Source organism: Erpetoichthys calabaricus, chromosome 6, assembly GCF_900747795.2.
Source record: "Erpetoichthys calabaricus chromosome 6, fErpCal1.3, whole genome shotgun sequence".
NCBI classification, from domain to species: Eukaryota; Metazoa; Chordata; class Cladistia; order Polypteriformes; family Polypteridae; genus Erpetoichthys; species Erpetoichthys calabaricus.
The window spans coordinates 52,975,866-52,996,909 of NC_041399.2; the positions used below are offsets into that span (position 1 = coordinate 52,975,866).

The 21,044-nt window shown below is 36.6% G+C and overlaps 1 protein-coding gene across 4 annotated transcripts in view; it reads left to right on the forward strand.

Annotated features, from left to right (window-relative positions):
• Positions 1-297: 297 nt before the first annotated feature.
• trim55b (tripartite motif containing 55b) overlaps positions 298-21,044 on the forward strand; it is a 60,536-nt gene continuing 39,789 nt past the window's right edge. For 2 of the 4 annotated variants that reach the window (XM_051929168.1, XM_028803583.2), the window contains exons 1-7: positions 298-627; positions 1,382-1,554; positions 14,405-14,582; positions 16,154-16,249; positions 20,130-20,363; positions 20,658-20,680; positions 20,776-20,900. In XM_051929168.1, coding sequence (XP_051785128.1) covers positions 463-627; positions 1,382-1,554; positions 14,405-14,582; positions 16,154-16,249; positions 20,130-20,363; positions 20,658-20,680; positions 20,776-20,900 — 994 coding nt within the window. In that variant the 5' untranslated portion in view covers positions 298-462. The remainder of the gene's footprint in view (positions 628-1,381; positions 1,555-14,404; positions 14,583-16,153; positions 16,250-20,129; positions 20,364-20,657; positions 20,681-20,775; positions 20,901-21,044) is intronic. The other 2 variants (XM_051929169.1, XM_028803582.2) reach the window with 2 other exon arrangements.

Genomic DNA, 21,044 nt, shown 5'->3' on the forward strand with positions numbered 1-21,044 from the left:
AACAGGGTTTTATTTTTATGGAGGTCATCTCAACACCATTTCCTTTGGCTTGCTCACACTTGCCGGCGGGTTGAGCTTCCTAGAATGATATCAGTAGTGGTATTGGTCTTCACCTGTTAGCTTAGCTTGAAGTCACAGGGCATTTTGTCATTTTCTTTGAAACAGGAATGTTAACCCATGTGCTCCTTCCCCTCCCCTTACTCTCAGAGCCTTTACCAGCTGCTGGAGTTTATCCCCTTGTCATTTTCATATAAGGACAAGTTAGCATAGCAACCTGTGACGAGGTTAGTGCTAAAAACAGCTCCACTGCCCAACAGATTGCAGGCCGTTAAACAATGTGACCTGCGAGTAGGCTGAGGACATTGAACTATCCAAGCAGGCAGCCCATGAGGATAAAAACGTGTTTGTAGTATTTACACATACTGTTTAATCCCATTTATCTGCCTTTTATTAAGTAGTGCAATGAGCACCTCTCTGGACTACTCGTTTTCCAAAGAGAAGCAAACCATGGATAATTTGGAAAAGCAGCTCATTTGTCCAATCTGTTTGGAGATGTTCACAAAGCCTGTGGTGATCCTCCCCTGCCAGCACAACCTCTGCCGGAAGTGCGCCAATGATGTTTTCCAGGTAGGCGTTTTGTTTTTTTTTTTTAACATACTACACATAAAAAGTAAAGCATTTCCTTGTGCAAACGCGCAGTGACACAGTGCTTAGCACTGCTTCCTGACACCTCCAGGACATTGGGTTCAATCCCTGCCCTGGCATTGTCTATGTGGACTTTACTTAATCTCCTCATGTTTATCTTATATTCTTTTTTTCAGATAGACCTGTTTTTTCCCTAACATCCCAAAACACATGGGTTGAGTTAACTTATAACTGTGCACTGTTGCTACGTGTATAAATATGACACCTGTCTACGTCTGGCTTCCACCTTAGACGCAGCTCTGCCAGAACTGACTCCAATTCTCTAAGAAAATAGGTGGATTAATTATGTTCTCATATTCAAGGAATAAACAGAAATGAGTGTTTGTATTCAGAATGAGACCTAGGACTTTATCACCTTTATGCAAATAGTGCTACTCGTTTTTAATCATTAAGAAAAGAAGACACTTAAAGTACTGTAGTCAGTTTTAGTTTATTTCAAAAGACGAGCAGTACACCCTCATTCTTCCAAAATGCTAATGGAAAATGGTTTATTGATGTAATTTTAGGAAAATAAAAATTTGAAAAGAGGCTGTGACTATAGTTTATCTTTTGCAATAATCTAACACGTTTTCTTTGAATGAAATTTTGTTACTTTTCAAGATTTTATCAATTTTTGACAAAGTACTTATTGTATTTCTTTTTGACTTGCTCCTTTTTATATGTTGGTTGTGCTTAGGCTTCTAACCCTTACTTACCCACCAGAGGGGGAACCACGGTTGCGTCAGGTGGTCGATTTAGATGTCCATCATGTAGGCATGAAGTAGTCTTGGACAGACATGGTGTTTATGGTCTCCAGAGGAACCTACTGGTGGAAAACATTATTGATTTGTATAAGCAAGAATCCACCAGGTAAGGCTTGTCTTAAGTGATGTTTCCACTAAGTGCAAGTTATACTGTTGCATAGGCACCAAATTGGTGTACTTTGAAACTAAAACTTGATATGCACGTTAATTGTTTTGTGGACCAATAGAAGTCATAAAATAGCAATCTGACACGGTGAGTCATATTTTCTAAGTTAGTCAAATCTCTGTCCTAACAGGTGCAGCTGAACAAATGATGTCTGTAGCACCCAGTTTAGTAGTACACTCATGATTTTCCGTATGCACTATTTTATTAGAAGGTAAAAAAGCATTCTACTTGTCAGAGAAAAACAATAAATAATATAGGGGAAAAATCCTAAAATAGAAGTTTACAGTTCTAAAACAAATCACAGACCTGCCTGGTTTACTTCCAAAGTCTCATCCTTTCATGTAGGTGTTTCCTTTTATGTTCCTGTTTTCAGTATAAAAAATCTTCACCAACCATCCAAAACAGCACATTAAATTTCTGAAATTAGTCATATAAAAAAATGGACATTTCTGGTTTCCCTCACCTTAAAGGGCACTAATCAATTGCTCCTGCATAATGTAACAACAATAAAGAAAATTAATTCATTTCCTTTTAATTTATCTTTGATTTGAAAATGTAATAATCAGTATTAACATTCTAAAATGGCACATGTTTGTGAGGTGTCACAGACCTATCCTCAGAGCTTCAGAAATCTTCAAAAAGTTAATGTCAAAAAAGGCTCAGATTGTTGTGATAAATGTTTTTTATTTAATTTTCTTGAATTTCCTGTAAGCTTAAAATGTATCTTCACATCTATTCTGTGGGTTTCATATCCACAGAATCAATTTTTGATGTTTATTTTTGTTTGTATCCCTTATTTAGTAGTTGTTAATTTAATAACTTTATTTTTGATGCCATCTTGTTCTGGTAATGCCATCATGTCATTTTGAGAGCTGTGTGTTGGTCGTTGCCATGGTAGCATTCCCATCATGCATCAGGAATATGTGTCAATAATATCATCAAGAGTGACGGTATAATGGTCCCTCCTTGTAAGCTCCAAACTTGTTAACTTTATGGGTGATCATGTGCAGTTCTGTCTTTGTTATTTTGCAATTTTATCCCAGCTTGAAATGAGACTTTAAATTTTGCTCTTGCATTACCGGTTTTGACAATCAGTTTTTGACTTACAGTTTTAATCTCAGTGTTGTTTTTTGACCACATTTTTTTCCTAGTTCCTCCATTCAGATTCGCTACTCTCTTTTTCCAGAAAATACACTGATTCCTCCTACTTTTGTGAACCCAGATATGATTGCTGTGGTTACCTCTACATGGCAGAACAGTTGTTAGAACTAGAAAAATCAGTAAGAAATTGTCCATGCAGCACTTCCGTTTAAATTTCATTTTAGTGATACCACAGGAAATCACTCAACAGAAGATTTTACAATACAATACAAGCAATTGTACTTTACAATGATATACAATAAATGACATTAACTTACATAAAACATAATATGTACACAAATAAATGGCAGAGGAAAATGAACTGAAAATTCAGTAAAGTGAGAAATTAAAATATTTAATTTGAAACTAAACACATTAGGTCAAAAAAAGTAAACAAGTTGCAGGAGACCGGCAGATTGGTACAGGGGTCATGCCTCTGCCTCTGCCCACGTTGACCTTTTCAAAGTTGTTGTGATGTGTGTGTGTTTGTATGTGTTCATTTCTTTCTCTTCATCATCTAGCATATGCTCTGGTAGGGCAAGCAAGCTGTCAGCTGTTTTGACAGCAACATTCAGAGTGTATATCTTAGAAACTGCTCCTTTTAAATGTTTGTATCTTTGCTTTGGTCTAATCATCTACAAGCTCTACACAACACAAAAAATTGCAGAATTCTTCTTTGAAAATTTTAATTTTAAGACATCAAAATCCCTTTTGATTTTCCATTGACACATACACATACCGACACCATGTTAAAATCAGCTTTTCTTGACATTTTGAACTTTGTCACATGGAAGTAAAAGTGCATTGGCAAATGTTCATATCTTTAAAATTTTAATATTATAATAAATAGTCAATATAAAATAATCAAAATATATTTCTGAATTAAGTCAGAAAAATATTTCTGATATTCCTCCCACAAAATGACCATGGAGAGATATACAATGGTCACGACAAACACCATTTCTTTAATATTTTTGGAGTTTATGAAAAGTTTACACAAGGTTTCCCAAAACAAAGGAACAATTAACTGAGGAAATCCTGTAATGTTCATGCCACTCGCAGAGCTTTACTAGCCTACTCTAAGCACTTCCAATGATCTTTAATGATAATACAATTGTGCTAGGATTTTCCAGTTTAAATGGATTAACAGGATTTAATTAAGGCATTAACTGGTCATAAATATGCTTCATGGATGAATGGCTGACATCTTCATCAACTTAGCACAGACTGACAGTCTGAAGATACAGAATGCCTCTTTATCTTTTCTGGAAATCTTTTGTATTTGTTATTTTTGATTGTTTTTGGAGGAAAAAATAGGCTACCTACAAATAATATTGTACTCAAAATTTAGGGTGTGATTTGATACTATTTTACCTATGTCCTTTTTTAATGAGAGCAATTGGGCTTACAAGGCAATTGGCCATTCTAGTAACTGACCATTCTCAAAATCAAACCAAAACAAATAACAATTTGGAACTCTGCAAATAAACTGCTTTGTTTAAATCAGGGTAACATCCTTTTACATAGTTTGCGTCATTCAAAAAACAGATTTAATTTGCACAATAGCTATAGTGATTTTAAAAGAGGCGCACATCTCCTTTGCACATCTTAGATGCTTTGTTCCATATATACATCTAAGCAGTCTGAGACCTCATTAAGACCCCACGTATCAGTTTTTAGTATTGTGCTGGCATCAGTCAGTTACCCTGAGTTGCTGACAGCACTGCAGCCACAGATAAAGCGACAAACTCATTTCACTAGGACAGGTCCTTATCACAGTCTGGTGTGGCACACTTCATATTCATTGTAAGTTCTGCTTCAGACTGTCCTGTATTTTAGAGGATTAACTAGGTGGGGCTTGGGCATGCTCTGATTATTTGATCAGACAGAGTAAATATCCTTGGCTCTCACTGAGCCAAAGAGATTAGAAATCTGATAGGAGGGCAGACAAATTAAGTGCACATTCTATAAATATTCATTCAAATACATTTATCAGATACATGTTTCTCACCAATGTAACTTCTACCGAGGTTTCTGACAACTTTCCAACCCTAAAATTGTGGTATCAAAACGAGGGAATGCTATTATAGAGACTGTTATACCCAAAATAATACAATAGGCTAAAGCATACAAGCCATGGTGACACTTTATAATAATGCATTGATTAGTCAAACATAATACTGTATAACACTCTATAGATTATTTCTTTGTGTGCATTTCAAAAGCTGTAAATGTCATTAAATGAAAATTCATATACAGTATAAGAGTTGGGTGTTTTGAAACATTTACAAATTATTTAACAAATAGTATTTTTTCTAATTTTTTAAATTTATACTTCATAACAAATGTCTTTAAAGTTCAATGATGTGTGTCTTATTTATCATGTACTAGTTTGTTGTTCATGAGTTGAACAGTCCTGTAAAGATGACTATATCATATTTCTCCCTGATTTGTTACATCCTTACAAATCATTCATTCATTCTTTTTTCAGTACTTAAAGTTGAAACTTTTAATCCATTACAAAGGTTTGTGCATTTTTGTTAATGAAAGTTATTATAAAGTGTTACAGAATTTATCGAATAACCCACATTTAAGGGATGAGGGAACACATGTAAACACAAATTAGGCAATGTTCTTCTTTCGGCTGCTCCTGTTAGTGGTTGCCAGGGCAGATCATCCTTTTTAAATATCTTCCAGTCCTCCGCATCTTGTTACACCCATCACCTGCATGTTCTCTTTCTCCACATCCATAAACCTTATCTTAGGCCTTCCTCTTTTCCTCTTGCCTGACAGCTCTATTCTTAGCATAATTTTCCCAATATACCCCTCATCTCTCCTCTGCATATGTCCATACCAACGCAATCTCGCCTCTCTTACTTTGTCACAACCGTCCAATCTTTGCTGATCCTCTAATGTATTCATTTCTAATCCTGTCCATCCTCGTCACACCAAATGCAAATCTTAGCATCTTTAACTCTGCCACTTCCAGCTCTGTCTCCTGGTTTTCGGTCAGTGCCACCATCTCCAAACCATATAACATAGCTGGTCTCACTGCCATCCTGTAGACCTTCCCTTTCATTCTTATTGATACCTGTCTGTCACAAATTACTCCTGACACTCCATACTCCACTCCACCCATTGCACCCTGCCTGCACTCTCTTTTTCACTTCTCTTCCATATCCCCATTACTCTGTACTGTTGATCCCAAGTATTTAAACTCATCCACCTTTGCCAACTCTACTCCCTGCATCCTCACCATTCCACTGACCTCCCTCTCATTTACAAACATGTATTCTGTCTTGTTCCTACTGAACTTCATTCCTCTCCTCTCTAGAGCATATCTCCACCTCTACCGGGTCTCCTCAATCTTTTCTCTACTCTCGCTACAGATGACAATGTCATCAGCAATCATCATAGTCCACGGAGAGCCCTGTCTAATCTCGTCTGTTAACCTGTCCATCACCATTGCAAGTAAGAAAGGGCTCAGAGCTGATCCCTGATGTAATCCCACCTCCACGCTGAATGTATCCATCACTCCTACTGCAGACCTCATCACTGTCACACTTCCCTCATACATATCCTGTACATCTCTTACATACTTTTCTGCCAATCCCATCTTCCTCATACAATAGCACATCTCCTCTCAAGGCACCCTGTCATATGCTTTCTCCAGGTCCACAAAGATGCAATACAACTCCTTCTGGCCTTCTCTAGACTTCTCCATCAACAACCTCTGAGCAAACATCACATCTGTGGTGCTCTTTCCTGGCTTGAAACCATACTGCTGATCACTAATCATCACCTCTCTTCTTAACTTAAGTTCCACTACTCTTTCCCATAACTTCATGCTGTGGCTCTTCTGTTTTATCCCCCTGTAGTTTCTACAGCTCTGAACATCCCCCTTATTCTTAAAAATCAGTACTAGTGCATTTCATCTCTACTCCTCAGGCATCCTCTCACTTTCCAAGATTCCATTAAACAATCTGGTTAAAAACTCCACTGCCATCTCTCCTAAACACCTCCATGCTTCCATAGGTATGTCATCTGGGCCACCGGCCTTTTCATCCTCTTCATAGCTGTCTTTATTTCCTCCTTGTTAATCCGTTGCACTTCCTGATTCATTATCATCACATCATCCAACCTTCTCTCTGTCTCATTCTCATCATTCAACAGCCAATCAAAGTACTCTTTCCATCTGCTCAACACACTTCCCGCTTGTGAGTACATTTCCATCTTTATCCTTTATCACCCTAACCTGCTGCACATCTTTCTCAGCTTGGTCCCTCTGTCTAATCAATCGGTACAGGTCCTTTTAGTTGCACAGCTATCTGGCAACTCTTTACTGCCACCCAGTACCTGTCTTAACTCCTCCCTGAACTCAAACTTGCAGTCTTCCTTTTTCAACTTCCACCATTTGACCCTTGGCTCAGCCCTCACTCTCCTCCTCTTCTTGATCTCCAATGTCATCCTACAGATTGCCATCCTCTGCGGCCTAACTACACTTTCCCCTGCCACCACTTTGCAGTCTTCACTCTTCTTCAGATTGACCCTCCTGCATAGGATATAATCTGTCTTCATCCACTCTTCTGAACAATCTGAATTGTTGTCTGCATATAGATATGGAAAAAATTTACACTGGATGCCCTTCCTGGTGTAACTCTCCCCATTTATTTGGGCTTGGGACTGGCAAGAAGAAACACACTCTTTTGTGCATCCCCTGTGGCTGGGTTTAAATACAAATTATGCAATAAACTTTGCAAAACCTTTTGTCTATCTAGTCCAACCTGTATATCTGTTGAGATATTCTGTTAAGATTTGCATGAATGTCATTTCAGTTACTGGTACTTGTGATCTCATTCTTTTAGGCAATATCCAAAGCTTGTGTTGATAAGTTACTTTGATTATACAAGGTGAGACACAAAAATAACCAGACTGTGTTTAGGGCTTTCCTGGAAAACTGTCTGGAGGTCGGCCGAACGTGAATCATAGAACTATATCTCCTCCTACACACCATCTCAAACCGCTGACTGTATTTGCACAACAATCGCTACACGAGTTGCTTCTAAAATGTCGAGTGAAAAAATTGAATATCAAATCAACATCAAATGTCTCACAAAATTGAACAAAACGGCCACAGAAATGTATGAGATGATAAAAACAGTGTGCAGTGATAACAGTTTGTCACACACACAAGTTTTTGAGTGGCACAAACATTTCAAGAAAGGACAGGAAAATTTGGAAGATGTTCAACGTCCAGGTCGCCCACGCTCGTCTCGGATGGATGAAAACATCAAAATGGTGAATCAGATTGTTCGAAATGATTGTCCTGCTTTTTCTGTAAAGCAGTTTTTGACTGACAAAAACATTCCTGTCCTCGATCATCCTCCCTATTTGCCCGATTTTGCTCCCTGTGATTTTTACTTGTTCCTGAAAATCAAAAGTGACCTGAAGGGAACATATTTTTCTTCAATGGTTGAAGTGAAGACAGAAACGGCAAGCTTGTTGAAGAGCCTCAAGCAAGAAGACTTCCAGCACTGTTTCAATCAATGGAAGATATGTATGGAGCGGTATAGAGATCTGGAGGTATATAGAAGGTAACAATGTTTAGAATGCTTTAATTTCATCAATAAATACATATTTGTTTACCAATCCGGTTATTTTTGTGTCTTACCTCGTATGCTATAGAACGACTGGTAACACTGGCAAATTTAGATCCTGCTTCACCACTACAGTCCTGTACAACATTTAATACCAAGTATACACAAATAATTCTCAACTCCACAAATTCAGGGATCAAATGACATACAGCAGCAAACCCATACTCTTGGAGCCTACTCCACAAGGTGCTGCAGGGTACATTCAGTACCAGTAAAATGTATTCATCCCTTGGAAGTTTTCACATTTTATTGTTATAAGACATTGAATCACAGTGGATTTAGTTTGGCTTTTTGAGACTGATCAACAAAAAAGAGACTTTTTAATGTCAAAGTAAAAATACTTCTCTGCAAACCGATGAAAATTAATTACAAATCTAAAATACAAAATCAAATGATAGCATGTCATTCTCTAATGTTAACAGTACCGTTTTCCACCCTGTATTTACATAAATCACAAAATCGCCATTTTGAAACTCATATGAATATTATTTTGCAGTTTAATTCCCTTATTGCATTTGGCCTAGCATCACACATGGTTTAGTACACCTTAAAACAAAAGGCTGTCAGGAAGGTGGAAAGCTGCACAAACCCTGTTCCCATCAGCATGGCAAATTTATTGGCTTGTAAAGTACCCAGCTACTGATTCAGTCTTCACCATTAGTTCAGTCTGTGTCTCTGAGTAAGTAAGGTTTCCCATCAGTTCTCAGACTGTAGAAATTACTAAGTGAATATAAATGTGAACCCATGGTTACACTGTATCTGAAAACATATATGAAACATCCAAACACACAATACTCTGTTGCAGAAAGGTCAAAACTATGTGTGCATGCACTGTATATAAACACCAGTGCCTTGATGTTGAACTTTGACTGACAGTGCACAGTTTAAAAGTAAATGTGCAAACAGAGGGAAACATATGAACTTGGGTTTTGCATTATAGTCTCAATTGTTTGAATTTTGGCTCTATAATTGCCTTAATGCTGTCAGAGCTTACCATTTTTCTTGGCTTTGGTTTTGCTTTTCCATTATTTTGATCAATGTGTTCCAAATATTTCTCAAAGACACTGACTCCATTTTTGTTCACGAAACAATTCTGTGATTTACCTTAGTTTTGCAGATTGCTGCAAAAGATGGTAAAATGAACACCATAAAATTAGGTACAACAACAACAACAACATTTATTTATATAGCACATTTTCATACAAAAAGTAGCTCAAAGTGCTTTACATAATGAAGAGAAGAAAAATAAAAGACAAAATAAGAAATTAAAATAAGACAACATTAATTAACATAGAAAGGAGTAAGGTCCGATGGCCAGGGTGGACAGAAAAAACAAAAAAAAACTCCAGAAGGCTGGAGAAAAAAATAAAATCTGTAGGGGTTCCAGGCCACGAGACCGCCCAGTCCCCTTTGGGCATTCTACCTAACATAAATGAAATAGTCCTCTTTGTAGTTCGGGCTTTTCACGGAGTCACTTGATGCTGATGGTCATACAGACTTCTGGCTTTTAATCCATCCATCATTGTTGGAACATCATGGTGCTTTGGGTAGATGGTGGTGGCGCACGCCACCACCAACAGGACACCGGAAAAGGAAACAGAAGAGAGAGTAGGGGTTAGTACAGTTTTTGAATGAATAGTTATTATAATGAATTGGATATACAGAGTATCAGGATTAAATTACAGTGAAGTTATGAGAAGGCCATGTTAAAGTAATGTGTTTTCAGTAGTTTTTTAAAGTGCTCCACTGTATTAGCCTGGCGAATTCCTACTGGCAGGCTATTCCAGATTTTAGGTGCATAACAGCAGAAGGCCGCCTCACCACTTCTTTTAAGTTTTGCTCTTGGAATTCTAAGGAGACACTCAATTGAGGATCTGAGGTTACGATTTGGAATATAAGGTGTCAGACATTCCGATATATAAGCCGGGGCGAGATTATTTAAAGCTTTATAAACCATAAGCAGAATTTTAAAGTCAATTCTGAATGACACAGGTAACCAGTGTAGTGACATCAAAACTGGAGAAATGTGTTCGGATTTTCTTTTCCTGGTAAGGATTCTAGCAGCTGCATTCAGAGGGCAACCAAAGCAGATTGAGCTTAGACGTTATACTGACAGCTGAAGCTCACCGGTGTTTAGATGAGTTGACTTTCATTAATATAACATTTACAAAAGGATGCTGTAATACATTTAAAAGTGTAGGTCCTGGAGAGTTAAGAAAGACTAAGCAGTTGTCAAGGAACAGGATTATTATACGATATTGTCCTCTGAATTCGTGTCTGGTAATCCATACACAAATGAATGAAAAACAAATACAAAATTCAAAATATATTTTTGGGATTGGTCCATTAATTGAATGCACTTTTGAATAATTCATAACTAATTTGCATGACAGAGAAACACTATACATTAAGAAAGCTCATATTCTTTTTTCTTTAAAGGGAAAAGTATATTTGTTTCTTTTTAACCAATGGCATCAGAACTGAGAAGAAAACCAAAACGGTAACCGAAAAATATATCTATTGGTCAGGACTTTGTTCTCTTGCAGAATCACCTTTAGAACATTAGAAAACATTTGATGAGAGCAGGCCCGTCTGCCCAGTATAACTTACCAAATGTATTCCCCTATTTTCTGCAAGATAACATCAAGTCAACTTTTGAAGGTCCTTACAGTCCTACTCTCTACCACACTACTTCATTTATTCCATGTGTCTATAGTTCTCTGTGTGAAGAAAAACTTTCTAAGGAAATTTACCCTGAACAAGTTTCCAACCGCGCCCCTGTGTTCTTGTTGAATACATTTTAAAGTAGTGGTCTGGATTCTCTGTACTAATTTCTTTCATGATTTTAAAAACTTCAGTCATGGCACCTCTTAATCTCCTTTTCCTCTTGTAAAATACGCATCACGCAGAGCATTTGCATGGCAGATGCACTTCAATGAGGTGGCTGCGGTGGCAAGTGTGTGCATGTGTCTGACAGTGATGTTCACAGAGTAACAACAGAGTGTCGTCATGTAATTCTGATGATGTCATTGACATAACATTTAACAGCAGAATTTTAATAATAATATTGTCATTATGTATATTTACATGACTTATTTTTCAAACCTACAGTATTTATTCCAAATCAGGGCCTTGAAGGTCAAATACTGTGCATCCCAGCAGCAAAGGTAGTGGGCAGTGCTGAACTTTATAATTACATCAATGCAATTCTTAACTTTTTTATTATGTTTGCTACTGACTAAAGGATAAATATAGTCAAGGGATGCCCTGCTAGTAAAAGTAACACTTTCTCGAGTAATACCTTTATATTTAGTTTATTTTAGAATAATTCCTTTACATCTAGGTTCTGTAAACACCTACAGAGTGGAAAATGCGTCTCTTTCTTGAAAAAGGTTGCAAAATGGTAGCCGCATTGTGTGCAGTAATTGAAGTGCAACCCTAGCTTTTAGAGATAATCTTAATGCTATATTTGCGTGCTATAGGGATTTTTAGAACTGTGATATACTCATGTGAATTTCTGCTCTGAGTTTTGGGAGAATCACAAAATGAGTGTTTGATATTCTGCTTGATCTTTACCAAAAACAATTAAAGGTTAAGGTTTATTTTATTTTATTTTATTTTTTTGTTCAGATAAAAAAACAAAGGAAAGGAAAGAAAATTAATTAATCAACATAACTTACAAATATCATTTCTCACTTATACATTAACTTTATTTTATATAATGAAAGTACCCCATATTCCTGAATTTGTTTAGTAGGGTATGACACTGTTATGTTATAAAGAAATTAGGTGAGAGGTCAGTGCTATGTTGTAACATAGAAGTGACCAAATGAAATATCCCACTGGGAAGCTTGTATTTCCTTGGGAAGATTGTATTTCCTATATTTCCAATAGTACATGAATGCAGCATGAGAATGTCTGCTAACTGGGGTGCAGTGCTTATAGGGTCCACAAGGGAGCAGTGTTTCCTGGTGTTCATTGCAATTTAACACTGTGTAGTATTTATTTATTTTTTGTCTTTTTATCAAGGTAACTCTTAATAAAGTGTAGACATCTAAAAACCTTAAAATGCAGTATATTAAAATTTTACATTGAGTATGATGTTTCAGTTATTGCTTTGCATATGTCATGCCAATGTCCTCTTCTGTTTCCGTATTGTTTCATAAAAGCAACTGTGTAGAAGTACATTCAAACTAGTAAAACTGCCAATAACTTAAGCTACTTTAATATTATGATATGCATGTATCTGTCTAACCTTAATTTCTAATACTTGAGTGTAAACAGTAGATAAGAAAACAGAACTAAGTAAGGATTTAAAGAAACAAGGTCATAGACTGAAGCCTGTATAATGGTGAAACAGAACAATGCTATGAATTTCTATTATTGAGTTTGTATTTGAGCTCTGCACATACACCTTTTGCACATTATTTTGCATTGCGCAATATACAAAAATATTTAGAATGGCACTGAGTATTATAGGAATAGTGAGAAGAAAAAGTATGTAAACACTTTGGAAATAAATGCATCTATGTATATATTTGTCTTAAAATATGGTCTGATCTTCAACTAAGTTAAAATAATAAACACAGTCTGTTTCAGCTATTAATGAACACATTATTGTATTATTCTTGTACATATTGAATACACCATTCAAACATTCACAGTGTAAATTTGAAAAATATGTAAATATGTAAATCCCTAGGGCTGATGATTTCAGCAAAGCTAACTTGGGTCAGAAGTTAGCAAACTTGGGATCCAGTTAATGAATTGAGATTGAAGGTGTGGTTTAGAGATACTTTGTCCAATAAAAAAAAGACTCAAGTATTTTGACATTGTTATTTGCAAGACGTATCTGCTGATGTGACGCATGCTTCGCATTATTAAACTATTGAATTATCCTGGAAGAATATGCACCAGTACGTATGGCGTAAAAAGGGCACAGCATACCAACCTGAAAACATCATCCAAACATTGAACTACGGTGGAAGGAGAATCATGATTTGGGGCTGCTTTGCTGACTCTGGGTCTGGACAGCTTGCCATCATCGAAGGGAAAATGAACTCCCAAGTTTATCAACGTATCCTACAGGATAATGCCAGAGTGGTTGTCAACCAGCTGAAGCTAAATTGAAGTTGGGTGATGCAGCAGAACAATGCCCCTAAACATTGAAATATATCTACTACAGAATGACTTCAAAAAAAGGAAATCCATCTTTTGGAAGGACTCAGTCAGAGCCCATATGCTAACCCAATAGAGATGCTGTAGAATGAACACAAATGAGCTGTTTGCAGCAAACATCCTAAGAATATGCATGAGCTAAAGCCATATTAATCGAAGAATACAGCATAATTCCTCCTGAACATTGTGCAGGTCTGATCCACAACAACTTGAAACACTTGTTAGAGGTTATTGCTGCCAAGTTAGATTCAATCAGTTATTACATTTCTAAAGCACATTGTGAATGTTTGATAGGTGTGATCAATAAAAACATGAAAAATTAAAATTGTTTCTGTATTATTAGCCTAAGCATATCATGTATGTCTATACTTGTGACTTTGATCAAGATCAGATCACATTTTCTAACCAATTAAGGCAGAAAATGAAGTAATTTCAAAGGGTTCATATGCTTTTTCTTACCACTGTGCATAATACAGTAAAGGCTTTGTGTGTCAATCAATCCTTTAACTAACTACGGAGCTTAACTCTAGTTCAGATCTACAATAAATATTGTGTTTTTTTTATGGTAAGTGTTGTGTTAAATGTATGCACAGTATCTTTTGTTCTAATTTGAATTATTTGGACGGTACTGCCGATGGAGCTGCTGTGATATCAATAAAAATTTAGACTTGAGTGACAATAAAGTATTATCATATAATATCACACATCAATAAAAATACTGAACACATGAAAAACACAGCAATTTAGGAATTCTGACGTGCTATTAGATTAACTGAAATATCAGCTGCTCCTAAGATGTTAATTCTTCCCATTAGCGGTAAAACCAGCACTGAGAGGAAGCGCGACCAACCCATGTGTGAGGAACACGAGGATGAGAAGATCAATATCTACTGTACCACATGTGAAATGCCAACCTGTTCTTTATGTAAGGTTTTTGGAGCTCATAAGGACTGTGAGGTGGCACCTCTTGATACGGTGTTCCAAAGACAAAAGGTACAGTATGACAGTAAGCTGCTGTGTTGTGATCACTTGTATTCTACAGTTTACCCATAAAACATTACAAAAGATTTTAAACATACAGTAGACACTTCTCCATATGAAATATGTAAAGTGGGTTGTCTCATTTTAGTTCAAAGGTAGAACCTCCTCTCTTATTAAAGCGTTGCTGTTATATTTTTAATGAGAAATTAAGTGTGTGAAAAAAAATCAAATTTGATTATTAGTATAACACAGTTTTTCATTAAAAACAGAAATGTAATGTTTTTGTATACTAGGGGGTTTGGCCCCCTGCTCGCTTCGCTTGCCCAACCCCGGGTTTGGTTTACCGGATATACAATTTAAAGAGATTGTTATTTTCATGGGAATTGCTATATATGCATTATTTTCACTTTTACTTTAAAACTTTAGTATAAACAATATTTGCAATTAACTTTTCTTCAAGATCTCATTGAATTTTGATTCCGTGTTTGGACTTACATCATTACAATGCAACGTATAACTGCCTGTGAGTGTATATCGTTTCTTTCTCTTTAACAAATAAAACAACTTATTCGAATGTTTGTCCATGCTCTTTCTTCTTCGTTTTGTCATTGACCTGTCATCTAGAACGTATAAAATTATTGTCCTGATAAAATTTATAAGAGCTGAGAGCGCAGGAAGTGTGTCTGTCAAAAGCATTCACACAAGTAAGAGCTGAGAGCACAGGAACTGTGTCTGACAAAAGCATTCACACAACTAAGGTTAGATGACTGTGGTCTTGTTTGAAAATAGTTGTAAGTAGGGTGTGGCTTGAAAGAATCTGATGTTAAAAGTCTCCGTCTCAAGGGACTTCCTACCGTGCCAACAGTTTTGGAATCTTTTAATTCTCACTGGCAACACAAATTAGATGATCTACAAGTCTCCGACTTAAAGTTTAAATCTGAACAATATATTCAATCTCTTTTCGCTGTTCTGTTATTTCACGTCTTGTCTCCTTCCAAGATTTTTTTTTGTAATAGAGAGATACCATGGTATTTTACTTATTGTGATTGGGAATAAAATTTATTTTTAAACTCTTCTTGTATTTATAAATGAAAAATTGATTAAGGAATTCTCGCAAAGGACACATGGTCAAACTTAGAGGATAAGTTAGCATAACTTGGCATAATTCTATATTATATTGGTATTTGTTGGGCTCATTGTTTTCATTGACTTGGTACATTCAGTACTTCAGTTCATAACTAATTTTAAGCGTTTTGTTTGAGGTAAATTTGTATTCAGTCCTTTGGTGATACATGAAAATGTTTTACCAAGAGTTTCTGAATTGCTACTTAATACATATATAAAAACAAAATTAGCATAGTCTATTTTGTAAAAAATCAGATTCAAGACTAGTTCACCACATGATACTGACAGAAAGCCTAGACAAATGGCTAAAAATAAGTAGCTGGAACATGACCCAGCTTCCCTTGCTCTATGATTGACACAATGAGTTTTTGTTTTTCAAACAGCCTCTGATCTTTTAAACCCTGTGCGTATCAATGAATTAGTTCTCACAGTTTTTCTTTTTGATTTTTCTTTCCCAGTCGGAGCTCAGTGACGGCATTGCAATGCTGGTGGGGAGCAATGACAGACTACAGGGCATAATCAGTCAGCTGGAGGACACATGCAGAACTATAGAGGTAAACAACATTTATCAAAGAGATTATTAATTTATATCAGCGGTTCTCAAACTGTGGGGTGCGCCCCCTAACAAAAAAGGGGGCGAAAATGTTGCCACATGTGGCATAATTTTGCTATTTGTAGGGAAATTTTAAACTTGCAGAGGTGTATCGGCAGCAAAATATATAGGAATACATTTTTTTAGGGTTTCAAAAAAACGTTAGGGGGGCGTGATTAAAACTGTTATGAAAACTCGGGTCGCAAATACTTAAAGGTTGAGAAATGCTGATTTATATGATCATGTATTTACTATTAATTTTAGACAAATACATGTTAATGGTGTGACCTGTAGGAGGTGCCACCATGCTTGAAAAACCACACACAACCTCACCGACAAAAAAACTGCTTCAAATAAGTGTGTTTATTTAACAAAGTACTTCACAGAAGCTTCTTTCTTGTTCCATCACCACCATACAGGCGAGCTTTGTCCACCTTCCACACCTGACTCCAGTATGCCTGTGTGAGGCAGAGCAGCTCATGTTATACAGGGCCTGGGAATACTTCCAATGCTAGGATGTTGCACGTAGGAAGCATTTCTGGATCATGCGGAAGCCCCACAAAATTGGGATCACTTATCTCAGCAGCTCCACCTGGTGGCACCCACAGAACCCAGCTGGGCTCCCCCACAGAACTGAAGATCCCAGCATGCCTTGCAGTTGTGCATATGGGTACCCCGGCCTAGGAATGCTGCCATCTAGCATGTCAAAGGGGAACCTACATTCCTACATTCAAATTAGTAAAGTCAGTGTATAAGCAGTTATCCACTGTTATTAACACAGGGGGAAATACAAACTGTATTAGTCTCAGTAAGAAGTCAGGCCATCCCCAAAGGATAAATGATGGTATTTTCAAAGGAGACTACTAGGTTTCTGATTTATTAAGAGACATTGGGGCTGCCATAGAGTAGTCCTCGATGTCAAAGTCTTTCGTGAGAAATCATGAAATCTTGGTGTAGTATGGATGGACATATCTTTCAGGAAGGGTATAATGGCCTTCTTAATGAGCTTTAAATTGGGAGGCTGAGGACAGTGTGGATGATTCACCAGGATGAAATGTGACCAAACACTATACAAATGAGAACATGTGAACTGAAAAACAGAAAGGACAGTAGGAATACTGAGGAGCATGAGGCAAAGCAGACCAGCTACCTCTTCTTTTAATTAGGATACTCATTATTTATTGTGTCCGCTTTTTGTAGGAGACCCATAATATTATGTTATAATATTATCCATCCGATTTGTACAAAAGAGGGTGTCTCTACTTCCTATAAGGTTTGAGAAGTCCAACTGATCCATTGTGACCAGAGGTGTGACCACGGTGGGGCTGGGGTGGGCACTGCCCCCCCCAGAGACAAGCCGTGCCCCCCTGTGAAATGCTCTCTGTCCAATGAAAACTCTGGAGAAGAATAACATTTGATTTTCAAAACTGAGTTGCTTTCCAATCGGCTCGTTTGAATTTGGGGCGTATCCGTCAGTGTCTCCTCCACTAGACAGGCACCATGCTGTTCACAGTTCACTTCGCCGCACAATTTTGCAGTACGTTTTGAACCTGTTGACTGCATTCTTTAATTAAAACAGCGTATACGTTCCATTCTTCTTTTATTTTCTGGCTGGTAACACCAAAGGCTATGTATAGGTAGCTCATTAAAAAGCAGACATCTTCAACCTCTGTCCCTCCGCAAGCTGCTGGCTTCACGGTTGAGCCAGGCACCGCTGCTACCAACACGGAGCACAGCGCACCCATGTTGGGAACTGAAACTCCAAAAGATGTAGATAAGCCTACACAATCCTCCAGCTCTGTGCCCGTGTCGGGTACTCCAAACCTCTGCCTTCAACAAAATATACAGTCCGGTCTGCCTGACTTAAATATGGATAGCACATTCCAGCCCATTTTAATTAATTATCCCAAGCTTGCATTCGGAAAGACACTCAGATGTTTTAGTGCAAGTTGGTATCAGTCTCGACCATGGCTTGAATATTCTGTTGTCCGTGATGACAGCTTTTACTTTGCCTGCCACATATTTAGTGTTTCCAATTTGGACCGCGAGGACATATTCACCAAACACGGCTACACTAATTGGAAAAAAGCTCTAAAAAAGACGGTGGCGGCTTCCACAAACACGCGTCTAGTATCGCGCACATCAGAACCATGTCTGCATCATGGCACTCATCATTGGTGTGTCTTCAGCAGCATACGAAAGCTCTTTCTCTACTTTGAACCGCATTCTCACTCCACTCCGCCGAACAATGCTGCATTCAAGGAAGAGAAATTTAGTCATTCTGGCACATGAGAAAACCATCACAGAAAATCTAGACATGAATGAATTTATTTCAGAATTTGCCAAGAGTAACCGCAGACTGGTCCTAGATAATATCCAGGTTAAACACTGGAAACTGATGTCCTATAGCCTCCAATGACTACAATAAGCCACGTTTCTGTTCTTGCTCTCATATGTTGTATACATTTGACTTTAGTGATATTTACCTTGTAGATGTAGTTCTTTATTTGTTCACAAAAAATAATACAAGTTCCATTGCCTCTGTTAATTTTATTGAACAATAGGTTATGATTTATGCCACAATTTTTCCTTTTATATGTTACATAAAACTATGTTATTATTATTTAACCCCCCTACAAAATGGGGATGGATGAATGGATGGATGGATATTTTTTGCCCCCCCAGACAAGCCAAATGCCCAACCACACATGATGTTCTGGTCACACCTCTGATTGTGACTCAGTGAAAAGATGTCAAATGCTATATGGTCTACATTAAAATTAACTCTTGTGGCATTTTTCAGCTTGGATTAATATTTTTAAGATATAAAAAATGTGTATGACTCGTCTATTTTAAAGTGTTAAGGGAAGATGCAGCCTCTAATCAAAGGAAAACAGTCTTGAGCTACAGTGGATTCAGAAAATATTCAGACTTCTTCACTTTGTGTACATTTTATTGGGTTGTAGATTTCATTTTAAATGTATACATTTTTGCCCATCAATCTTCATTCAATAACCCATAAAAGAAAATTGAAATATGTTATGAGAAAGGTTTGCAAATTTATTAAAAATCAAAAACCGAAATCCCTCTTTCATGTAAGTATTCAGACCCTTAATTCAGCACTTTGTGGGAGACATTTTGACAGCACTGAGTATTCTCAAAAATGTTAAATATAAGAAATTAAAATTAAATCTACAGCACAATTATGTGTGTAGGAAGTGAAGGGGTCTGAATAATTTCTTAATCCACTGTAAGTTACTGAATTTACATATACTGTGATGTTTTGTCTTGTATGTAAAGCTTTTTGTTTTTCATTATGAAAAATGAGTACACTTTTATTGTTATATTTTTGAAATGTAATTGACCTGATAAGCATGAGTCTACAAGTAAGCATGTTCTGTGACTGAATGCATTTTCCATGCAGCAATTTCTATTGCCCTGTACTCAATGCTACCTGTGTTAAATTCAGCTCTTCACAACTCTGTGATAGAATAATTTTATAACTGAATTATGATGGAAAACAGTACATAAAAATAAATTCCAATGACAATTCAGAATGCCTAACCTTCTTACTGTGCAAAGCTTGACAAACTTTATAACATGAAGTAGGAATACATTTGATTTGCTTCCCATCGAAAACCATTATACATTTTCTCAAAAGTTTATCTCTGTCTTATTTTCAAGATAGCAATACATTGTTAAATGCTTAGGAAAATAAAGCACACAGAAGACTTGAATCATGCTAGGCTAATATCAATTTTTCTTTGATTTTACTTTTGAAAATAAAAAATCACTATGTGATTGTTATTCATTCTGACACTAGTCATTTATATATTCATTAGGAAAACTGTCGAAGACAGAAGTCCCAGATTTGTGAAAAGTTTGATTACTTGTATGCGGTACTAGAGGAACGAAAGGCATCAATGACTCAAAAAATAACCAGTGAACAAGAAGAAAAACTCCAGTATGTACGCACTCTGAAGAAAAAATATGGAGATCATTTGGAATCTGTTTCTAAGATAGTGGAGTCCGGGATACAATCTATGGATGAGCCTGAAATGGCTCTCTTTCTACAGGTACGTAGTCTTACTTTTTAAAAAATTCAAATTTTGCCTTAGAGAGGAAACATTTCTGAAATAACATTCACAACCATGCAAATGAAGCTTCCTGAAAACTATTTTTTATATGGAACAAAAAAAAATTAGCTTATTTATTTTAATTATTTAGGTGTTTAACCTATTTACATTTTAGCTTATTTAAGTAATTCACAAATACCTAATTTGTTACTTATTGTTTTATTTTTCATTCTTTGTATGAGGAAGACATTTCAAATCTTCTAATTGTGTGTGTTAACATATATTTCTTTACAGAACGCTAAACCATTGCTACAAAAGTAAGTCATATATTTTTTAACATACCAATCATCTATCATTTTAGCTACTGTATTGCTAGAAAAGCAACTATAATCTGTCTTGATTGCCTAACCAGATTTGCAGAAGTTTCTGATATATCACAGCTCGAAAAAGTGGAACGGGGCTATGAGAATATGGAACACTTTGAAGCCAATTTTGAAAGAGAGGGAAGAGCGCTGAGAAGCATCGATTTTATGAGAGGTAAAAGTTAAAGATATCATTTTCACTTGATTTTTGTAACTGAAAGGAAAAGCTAAAAATAAGAAAAGAAAATCACAATGGAAGATTTGTTTTATTTTTACACCACCGTTTATGCCCAGGGAAGCATTTAGAGTGTGATTCCTA